Raw genomic sequence first — 11205 nt, forward strand, 5'->3', positions numbered from 1 at the left:
CTGGGAAAGGAAAATCAGGAGCGGAGTTCGACTAGTACCACTCCGAATGCAATGGCAGATGTGAGAAATCACCCTCAAAAGGGTTACCAACCATTTATTTCAGAGGGGTTTGTGTCCTTGGATGGAGACTCGACTAACCAGAAACCGGTTCGGGTCTTGAGGGACACAGAAGCACATCAGTCTTTATGCTTGAAGGCATTTTGCCATTGTCAGAGGAGACGGCAACTGGTGATAGTGTTCGTTTACAGGGGATTGGTGGCTGTGTTAGAGCTCCACTTCATGTCATCCATTTGGAGTCTGATTTGGTGTCAGGACCGGTCACCGTAGGTTCACAAGCCACTCTTCCTGTAGAGGGAGTATCTTTTGTTATCGGGAATGATTTGGCCGGTGGTCAAGTTTCTGGTAAGGCAATGTTTGTTGAAAAGCCTAGGAGGAGGTACCCTGAAACTAAGTGTCAGCACACGCAAGTCAGGGATGGAGGCAATATTGGCAAGCTCTTTGTAGGGGGACTAAACTTCAAAACCAAGGAACATGTTCTGGAGTCTGCCTTCAGCATATATGGACCGCTTTTGGAAGTGCTGCTGATAAAAGACAGGGAGACACAAAAGTCAAGAGGGTTTGGCTTTGTCATGTTTGAAAACCCAAAGGACGCCAGAGATGCAGAAAAGGATCTGAATAGCAAGGAGTGGAGGGTCGGACCATAACAGGAGGGAAGGCATTTCATAGGTGTCGTGGGGGCTACAGAAGAGGGCAACGGAGTAGTAGTTTTGGTGGTGGCCGCAGTCGAGATTATTATGGAGGCTCCCAGAGTTACGGCAGCTCCCGAAGGAAAGATTTATCAGAGTAGTGGCCGAGAAGGAGACCGCTATTCATGTGACTACAGTGACAAGCGGTTCAACCGTGATTATTATGAAAGTTTGGAGGAGTTGAAGCACTGAATGCTGCGGAGCAGCCGAGCCAAGATTCCTACACGGATTAACCATGAACACCACGTTCCTAAAGGCGTCCATGTAGTGAACTTTCCTACATGGATTAACCGTGAACTCCACGTTCCTAAAGGCGTCCATGTAGTGAACTTTCCTACATGGATTAACCGTGAACTCCACATTCCTAAAAGCGTCCATGTAGTGAATACTTCCAGGCCTCACCACCCCTTAACCTTCATTCAAAAAATGAAAAATAAAAATCAGAGGTTGATGAGATGGAGTTTGGCTTTGCAGGAGTTCAACTTGGAAATTGAACATGTAAAGGGCAGGGACAATGTCGTTGCTGATGCTTTGTCCAGAGTGAATTAACTTTAGAAATCTTTGTGGGTTGTGTGAAATTTTGTTGCTTTATTTTTGAGATGTTGATAATTGTTGCTCACGGGAATTGGTGATTTGGGTTGTGAGTTTATTTTTGTTTGTTCAAAGAGTTTGCATGCAAAGAAAGTTTTTCGCTGTGTTCAAACTTTCTTTCTTGAGGGGGGGAAGTGTTACGGATTCGTCACTTCCGATGTTGTGGTTTTCACCCACTTGATATGTTTCTGATATTATGTATTATTATTATTCTCAAAATGTTTATTTTTCAGGAACAGCTATCTAAAGTTTAAAAGGTTAACGTAAAATGATACAGGAAACCGAACCGGAAGAAAAATGAGGTGAAGAGGAAGAGGCGGCGCGAGCAAAGTTGGAGAAGACGCGTGACGTCAAGGCTCCATAGCGAAGCTGGTCTACCGACAGTCGCGAGGGAATTTTGAGCTCCTTGAAGGGACATCCGGCGATAGAAATTATCGCTGGAGTGGAAAATCTGCGTAGTCAGATTTGGGGCGCTGAGATTTTGACGAATCCTCGCCTAGTCGCATCGGCTCAAGTAAGAGTCGTCGGCCATTTTGAACCCCGCGCTTCGAACACCTACAAAGGTTTTGCCTCGCGTCATCTGCACCCCAACCTCCTACCATTTGTCGGGGATGTGTGTGTGCGACCGCTTCATCTCCAATCACGTTGCAGTTCGCTGAGTGAGCGGTGAAGGTGCCCCTCTGAAGGGCCGTTGTACAGTTTCGGCGGGGCGATCCCCATTGTCAACTGTACACGATTCGAATATCGACTGGAGAGCGAGATTCGGGCTTCGACTGGAGATCATTCCAGCGACCGCTGAGGCGAATCACATTCGCCTTGGGAAAGGATATAGAGACATTGAGGAGTGTCTTTTTCACTCGCTGGGAGCAGTGAGTTATTTGACTTTATTGATGGTATATAGAGTGCACTCTTAATTGCCATTTGTTGTACCGTTATTCCTGTGTGATATTCAATATATTATTTGTTCATTTATAATCATTGGTGTGGTCACTCTTGATGTCTAGCACAGAGTAACATATTTTTCTGCCGTGGCTCCTCTCAGGGTTCGGAGATGTACCGAGACCAGGCGATCGTAGAGGAACACGTAACAACACACACAAACACGCACACGCACACACAAACACACACACGCACACACAGCACGGGTGAAGTGCTATCACCTCCCAGGGCATTCTGGGTACCAGTGGCATCACAACAATTTTTACCACCTTTCTCACCTCACACAGCGGGCATTTCTGAAAGAGGACATTTCCTCCTCCCCATGGATGCCAATGTCTATGTTGCTTATGTAAGAAATGACGAAACAACGAAATTGTTTGACAACATCTATTTGACATATTTTCAAAACATACTAAAGAAAAACACAGGTTATAATAAGACAACTGAAAGAGGACAAAGAGGACAGGGTATAATAAGACAAATGAAAGAGGACAAAGAGGACAGGTTATAATAAGACAACTGAAAGAGGACAAAGAGGACAGGTTATATATAATAAGACAACTGAAAGAGGACAAAGAGGACAGGTTATAATAAGACAACTGAAAGCGGACAAAAACGACAGGTTATAATAAGACAACTGAAAGAGGACAAAGACGACAGGTTATAATAAGACAACTGAAAGAGGACAAAGAGGACAGGTTATAATAAGACAACTGAAAGAGGACAAAAACGACAGGTTATAATAAGACAACTGAAAGAGGACAAAGAGGACAGGTTATAATAAGACAACTGAAAGAGGACAAAGACGACAGGTTATAATAAGACAACTGAAAGAGGACAAAGAGGACAGGTTATAATAAGACAACTGAAAGAGGACAAAGAGGACAGGTTATAACAAGACAACTGAAAGAGGACAAGACGACAGGTTTTAATAAGACAACTGAAAAAGGACAAAGAGGACAAGTTATAATAAGACAACTGAAAGAGGACAGGTTATAATAAGACAATTGAAAGAGGACAAAGAGGACAGGTTATAATAAGACAACTGAAAGAGGACAAAGAGGACAGGGTATAATAAGACAATTGAAAGAGGACAAAGAGGACAGGTTATAATAAGACAACTGAAAGAGGACAAAGGACAGGGTATAATAAGACAATTGAAAGAGGACAAAGAGGACAGGTTATAATAAGACAACTGTAAGTCAGGGATGGAGGCAATACACTCTTTCAAATTCCTCCCCTTGTCCCTTCCCTCCCAAACTCCCCCCTCGCCCCTCCCCTTCAAATCTCCCCACCTTCATTGCTTCTCAATTTCCCCCCTATCACTCCCCCTCCTCAAAGCGTCCTCCCCGCTTCTTCCATCTTCCAACTCTCACCTCCATCTCCCCCAACCTTCTGCCTCGCTCTTCCCCCTCCTCAAATAACACCTCATTGTGCCTCACCCAATCACCATCAAACCTTTTGTCCGCCCCATCCTTCCCTTTCTCCGAGCTATTCTGAACTCTCTGACACACCTTCAAAAGCTCTCCCTACCTCTTCCACCTCTTCCACATCTTACCCTACCCATCCTCTCCCCTGTTCTGTATCTGATGCTCCCCCTTCCTCTTTATTAACGGTATGAACCTCAAACATCCGGGGCCTTCGCTCAAACTTAACTGATCTCTCCATACAGGTTGCTTCTGTCAAACCAGACGTGATCTGCTTAACAGAAACCTTCCTCCTTTATGATGTCTCTGATTCCTTAGTATCTCTCCCGGGCTACTCCCTCCTCCGGTATGATAGACCTGAGCCTCGTCCTGGAGGTGGGGTTGCTATCTTTATCAAAAACTCTCTTCCTCACTCGCCCTGCACTGCACTCTCTCCACCTCACCCCCAGGAATACCTCTGGCTACGGCTTCCCCTTCGCTCCCACCTCTTGTTCATATGTGTGTTGTACCGTCCACCAAACAGTGATGACTCCATCTACATCTCGCTGTCTGATAATATGGACCAACTTCTATCTACTCATCCCAACTCTCTCTTCCTCATATGTGGTGATTTCAACTGTCATCATGCCAGTTGGCTGGGTGTGGGTACCTCTCTCACCAGCCATGGCTCCTCAGCAAAGGACTTCTGCGACTCACTGGGACTGACACAATCTGTCAATTTCCCGACCCGGATCTCAGTCAACGGAACATCTTCTCTTCTGGACTTGGTTATGACTAACTTCCCTGAAAATGTCTGCTGCTCTTCTTCTGCTCCAATCGGATCATCTGATCATGTCCTTGTTAAAGTGGACATCTCTCTGACCATCCTCAGGGAGCCTGCTCAGCGTCGACGAGTCTGGCATTTCACTCACCCCAACTGGCACGGTCTTCAAGCAGCCATCAATCATCTGGACTGGTCTCCCATCTCTACCACCTCTGACATCAACTCATCCTGGGAATTCTTCCAAAGTAAATTGCTCTCTCTCATGCACAGATTTATCCCATCTCGTCTTCAGTTGTCATACCCTTCCCCCCGTCCATTGTACACGGATTCTTGTGGTGAGGCTGTTGCCCAGAAACAACTTGCCTTCGTCTCCTGGAAAGCAAATCCAACGGAAGGAAATCTCATTTCCTTTCACAAAGCCCGAAACAAGTGTGTGTCCGCCCTCAGGAGAGCCAGGAAACAATATCTCTCCGTTCTCAAGACCGAACTCTCTTATCTGTCTCCCTCTTCCAAATCCTGGTGGCATCTGGTCAAATCCGTTTCTGGTGTTTGTGCCCCCTCCATCCCCTCCCTTACCTCAAACGGCTACACAGCTGACTCCGCACGTGAAAAAGCTGAATGCCTCAACTCTGTGTTTGCCTCTAAATCTTGTGTCCCAAACCCATCCCTCTCTGTACCCATCATACCCAGTCGTACCCTGCTGCTCCTGGACTCCGTGTCCTTTCCTCCTGACAAGGTGGAAAAGTTTCTGTCAACCCTCGACTCTGATTCTGCAACTGGACCCGACGGCATCAGCCCACGGGTCCTAAAATCCTGCTCTGCCGCTCTATCTCACCCTCTCTCTGTTCTCTTCACCCTCTCTTTTGCTCAAGGTCAACTGCCATCTGCTTGGAAATCAGCCAACATCACCGCTTTGCACAAAAAAGGTGCAAAAACAGATCCTAGCAACTAAAGACCAATCAGCCTTCTCCCAATTATCAGCAAAGTCATGGAATCCATCATTGCTTCGGATATGAAATCTTTCCTCTTCTCCAATGGCTTGATCTCTGATCATCAATTTGGTTTCAGACCAGGTCACTCTACTCTGGACATGCTGCTTCTGCTGTCTCAACAATGGATGGAGGTCCTCAATGCCAAACAGGAAATTAGAGCTGTCTCCCTCGACATATCACGTGCCTTCGACACGGTCTGGCACCCCGCTCTGCTCACCAAACTCTCCTCCTTTGGTATCCATGTAAATCTCCACGCATGGCTGGCGGACTTCCTCTCTAGTCGTCGTAAACCTGTGGCCCTGAATGGGTTTCTCTCATCTCCTCTTCCTGTTCAGGCTGGAGTTCCCCAAGGCAGTGTTCTGGGCCCCGTGCTTTTTCTGGTCTTCATCAATGATCTCTCTGACTCTCTTGAAAATCCTCTCTATCTCTTTGCTGATGAGTCCACTCTCTGCCGCTCCATTCCTCTTCCCTCAGATCGGCAGTCTGCAGCCTCCTCACTCTCTGAAGACTTGGGCAAAATCACAGACTGGTCAAACAAGTGGAACATGTCTTTCAATCCTGACAAATCTCACACTCTTACTATGTCTCTCCGAAAAGATCGACTCGACAACCCTCCCATCGACTGGACGATGATCGACTGGACGACTGGACAACTTTCTCAACAATCCTCTCCAAGAAGTTCTGTCGCTCAAGCTTTTGGGTCTCACAATCTGCCATGATCTTTCTTGGGAAAACCATATTTCCAAGCTGGCCTCCAAAGCCAGTCGCCGACTGGGCATCCTCCGTCGTGCGAAGTCCTTCCTCGGCACACCTGAGCTCCTCGCCACATACAAGGCTTTCATCCGCAGCTCAATGGAATACTGTTCTCCCCTATGGGCCGGTGCTCCTGCCTCACACCTAGCTCGGCTTCACGCTGTTGAAACCAAAGCTTTCAGAATTATTGGAATCTCCCGCGATGAAGCTATCTCTGAGGGCCTTTCACTCACTCACCGCAGGCAGGTTGGTGGTCTTTCTGTCTTCTACCGACTCCTCTCCGGCCTTGCACCCCCAGCTCTCTCTGTGCTCTGTCCCCCAAATATTCCTGCAGGTCGCACAAGATCTGCCAGCAACCCTCTGATGGTTAAACTGCCGAAATCTCGGCTCTCTGCTCACCTTCACTCTTTCATTCCTCTTTTCTCCCGCCTCTGGAACAAACTCCCTCACTCCCTTCAATCCCACTCCTCCCTCCAGGTCTTTAAAACAGCTGTTCACCACCATCTCTTATCTTCCCCCATCCAAAACCTTGATCTTTTCTACCCCCGCTAATTCACCCCAGATCCACCTTGTTTGAAATTCCAACTTCTTTCCTGGAAGTCCTGGCAGTGTCCATGTGTTTTATACCTCTCCCACCGCCCCCTTCCCATGCCTCCCCCCCCCCCCCCCCAAAGCCCTCGCCCTCTCTCAGATCTCTCGATGTCTCCATGTCTCTCGGTCCCTGCTCTCAAATGTTGTGTTTGTGTCCTTCCCCCTCTCTCCCCATCTTGTCTACCGCTCCCTATGTTATATGTTTTATGTGTCGGTTTGTCTTTCTGTGTGATTAATGTTCGCTCTTTCACGAGCCTCGATCTTGTATACAAAAAAAAAAAAAAAAAAAAAAACTGAAAGAGGACGAAGAGGACAGGTTATAATAAGACAACTGAAAGAGGACAAAGAGGACAGGGTATAAAAAGACAACTGAAAGAGGACAAAGAGGACAGGGTATAATAAGGCAACTGAAAGAGGACAAAGAGGACAGGTTATAATAAGACAACTGAAAGAGGACAAAGAGGACAGGGTATAATAAGACAACTGAAAGAGGACAAAGAGGACAGGTTATAATAAGACAACTGAAAGAGGACAAAGAGGACAGGTTATAATAAGACAACTGAAAGAGGACAAAGAGGACAGGGTATAAAAAGACAACTGAAAGAGGACAAAGAGGACAGGGTATAATAAGACAACTGAAAGAGGACAAAGAGGACAGTTTATAATAAGACAACTGAAAGAGGACAGGTTATAATAAGACAACTGAAAGAGGACAAAGAGGACAGGTTATAATAAGACAACTGAAAGAGGACAAAGACAGTTTATAATAAGACAACTGAAAGAGGACAAAGAGGACAGGGTATAATAAGACAACTGAAAGAGGACAAAGAGGACAGGGTATAATAAGACAACTGAAAGAGGACAAAGAGGACAGGGTATAATAAGACAACTGAAAGAGGACAAAGAGGACAGGGTATAATAAGACAACTGAAAGAGGACAAAGAGGACAGGGTATAATAAGACAACTGAAAGAGGACATTTCCTCCTCCACATGGATGCCAAACTAATGGGATTGTCCCAACTCCACACTTATTAAATGCTAAGCAAGGAAGCAGCACATACCATTTTAAAGACTTCACTGTAACTCGACCATGGTTTGAACCCCCGACCGCCCAGACTCAGAGTGGACCCTCTAACCTTAAACCACCGAGTCTGGTGCGACCAAATCACAGGGTGAATCATCAACATGTGATTACACTCTGTGCTGTTCAGCTTGATACAATCAAGGAGTGAAATTCCCATGCTATGTGCCTTTTAGGTCCTTTTTTGTCACAATTAATTTAATTATTAACAATTACGCAATTGCTCAAAATTGACACACAGGTACAGGTTATTACGTAACAACGAAATTGTTTGACAACATCTGTTTGAGCTCTTTTCAAATCGTACTAAAGAAAAACACAGCCACAGCAAATGTATGTCACTTACAAATGCTTTCCAAAAAAACATCTTGGCATGACGGTTTGACAAAACAACGTGGAAATATTCCTCCGGGGAGGGGGGCGGGGGGCAAACATCCCGGCATATGGAAATATTCCTCCGGGGGGGGGGGCAAACATCTCAGCATGACGGTTTCACTAAAGATAATGGAAATATTCCTCCAGGGGGGGGGGAGGGGCAAACATCCCTGCATGACGGTTTCACGAAAGAACATGGAACCATTCCTCCAGGGGGGCAAACATCCTGGCATGATGGTTTCACCAAGGAACATGGAAATATTCCTCCAGGAGGGGGGGGGGGGGGCAAACATCCCGACATATGGAAATATTCCTCCAGGGGGGGGGGCAAACATCTCAGCATGACGGTTTCACTAAAGATAATGGAAATATTCCTCCAGGGGGGGGGGGAGGGGCAAACATCCCTGCATGACGGTTTCACGAAAGAACATGGAACCATTCCTCCAGGGGGGCAAACATCCTGGCATGATGGTTTCACCAAGGAACATGGAAATATTCCTCCAGGAGGGCGGGGGGGGGGGGCAAACATCCCGGCATATGGAAATATTCCTCCTGGGGGGGGGGGCAAACATCTCAGCATGACGTTTCACTAAAGATAATGGAAATATTCCTCCAGGGGGGGGGGGAGGGGCAAACATCCCTGCATGACGGTTTCACGAAAGAACATGGAACCATTCCTCCAGGGGGGCAAACATCCTGGCATGATGGTTTCACCAAGGAACATGGAAATATTCCTCCAGGAGGGGGGGGGGCAAACATCCCGACATATGGAAATATTCCTCCGGGGGGGGGGGCAAACATCTCAGCATGACGGTTTCACTAAAGATAATGGAAATATTCCTCCAGGGGGGGGGGGGGAGGGCAAACATCCCTGCATGACGGTTTCACGAAAGAACATGGAAACATTCCTCCAGGGGGGCAAACATCCTGGCATGATGGTTTCACCAAGGAACATGGAAATATTCCTCCAGGAGGGGGGGGGGCAAACATCCCGGCGTATGGAAATATTCCTCCGGGGGGGGGGCAAACATCTCAGCATGACGGTTTCACAAAAGAACATGGAAACATTCCTCAAGAAGAGAAGTTTTCCATGCTTACAAAGTCATTCATTGTTATTACCACGCAAGGAAACGTCCACACATGGAGGCAAGAGTGTGCAACATGTTAACCCCTATTAAAATATGGGTCTAATCCTATATGGAATACTATAGAGTCAACTGTCAAATTTCTGAACCCAACATGATTTGTTTGGGAGACGCACCAGGAATTACGGAGATGGTTTTGAGGGCCCGGAGGACTCGAAACATTCGGAGAGCTCCAAGTTTTCCCAAGTCCACGAGCTCGGTCAAATACCTTCCATGAGAATGAAGTAGAGAACAAGTGTAAGCAACTTTCAATGCACACTATCATGGAAATGTTCATTGTGCTCACGGCTCGTTAAAACGTGCAAAAGCAACAAGAGACTTCAGTTACGTCATCAGAACAACGGCAAAGTCGAGCCAGTTCCACGGGTCTCTCAAGAAGGTAAATTTCCCGAGGATGAATCCCCTGGAAACCACCTTTATGATCACTTCGATGGTGTAAATTATGGTGAAAGCGCATCTGGAAAAGACATTGGCGCAAAAGTCATTAATAAAACGGCCATTGCCATTTTCATCATTACTTCGTTATTTTCACCAACATTGACGGCGATGGCAAGTATGACGTCATAAACAGTGAATAATAAGAATAACACAAAAGACACTTTCACGTGTAACTCACTCCATGTATTTGTTCTCCGTGTTCTTGGCCAAAAACACGCAGTTGGTCATGATGGTCCCCATGATAATCAAGGTGAAGAATGTGTAGCTGCAGGTTAAGGTTATTACCCCGTTTGGGGTTACGCATTTGGTTCACCGTGTCCGTCTGCAGACGTCAGTCAGTCTATGATCGAGGAACTATACTTCATTTAAATACAGTTTTAAATTCCGAACACTGGCCCGCAAGTCGGAAGACGAATCGGAACTCAAACCTGGAATTTAGCAGAACTTTGACTCTGAATTTGGTAAATTGGATGCACAGTTGTCCCAAGCACACATTCACATGAAGGAGTAATGTACGAATTGTTCTACTCTGTCTGTCTGGCAGTCAAGCGAACATGAACATCATTCCAAACAGGAAAGGTACTGTTTTTGGGAACATCATAAAGGACACAAACAACAGGCACGAATGACTAATTAAACATGTTAAATAATTAAACATGTAACATGTTAAACATGTTAAACATGTAAATTTCCGATTCAATGTTTTTTGGGTTTTTTTCCTACAGCCTTTAAAACTTTTATTTTACTTCGATTGAATTATACATTTGAACACTGTAGAGCACAAACCACATTGATTTCATCTCCAAAAACCCTTTAGCTTAGCAGTACTTGGGCAAAATTGTACGCTGTCTAGACAAATCAAATTTACCACACCCTCTGAGGGTGGAGTAACAGCGACATTCAGACAAATTGGTGGCACCAAGCGGTGCAGCGACAGAGCTAACTTCGTCAAAAAAAAACAAAAAAAAAAACATCTGTCTGTTTCCACTTTTTGGCTTAATGTGTCTTTACAAAAGGGGAGGCCACTGGTTTGCCAAAGCCATGTAGCAAACCCCAACCCCCCACTGGAACCTGAACGTTGGGCACTGCATCAGCCGCACAACCGCGCCCCCAGTCGTTACGCAACTCACCGAATCCCAGCAAAAGACGCATTCGCCAGACAGACTCACGTACGATGAAGAGACGAAGGGAACACTGCGGACATTTTGCGCTCAAAGGATATGAATGTGTGAAGATCTGGATCGCTTTTCTTCTTATGCAATTGAAGGGACTGAATATGTAAAGGGCATTTGTGGCGTTGAACCTGAAGAGAGTTTTGTTTCTGTTCACGACGATGAACGTCTGCAAAATAAAGTGAGAAACA

General features: G+C 46.0%; 1 protein-coding gene across 1 annotated transcript in view; it reads right to left on the reverse strand.

Annotated features, from left to right (window-relative positions):
* The window catches only part of LOC137429583 (sodium channel protein type 3 subunit alpha-like), a 192099-nt gene extending 182003 nt beyond the window's left edge, over positions 1 to 10096 (reverse strand). Inside the window, exons 1-3 of the mRNA XM_078779597.1 lie at positions 10021 to 10096; positions 9733 to 9861; positions 9521 to 9612 (exon numbers count right to left, since the gene is read on the reverse strand). Coding sequence (XP_078635723.1) covers positions 9521 to 9612; positions 9733 to 9861; positions 10021 to 10082 — 283 coding nt within the window. The 5' untranslated portion in view covers positions 10083 to 10096. The remainder of the gene's footprint in view (positions 1 to 9520; positions 9613 to 9732; positions 9862 to 10020) is intronic.
* Between the last annotated feature and the right edge of the window lie 1109 nt (positions 10097 to 11205).

Source organism: Myxine glutinosa, chromosome 6 (assembly GCF_964187855.1).
Source record: "Myxine glutinosa chromosome 6, kmMyxGlut1.1, whole genome shotgun sequence".
Taxonomy (NCBI): domain Eukaryota; kingdom Metazoa; phylum Chordata; class Myxini; order Myxiniformes; family Myxinidae; genus Myxine; species Myxine glutinosa.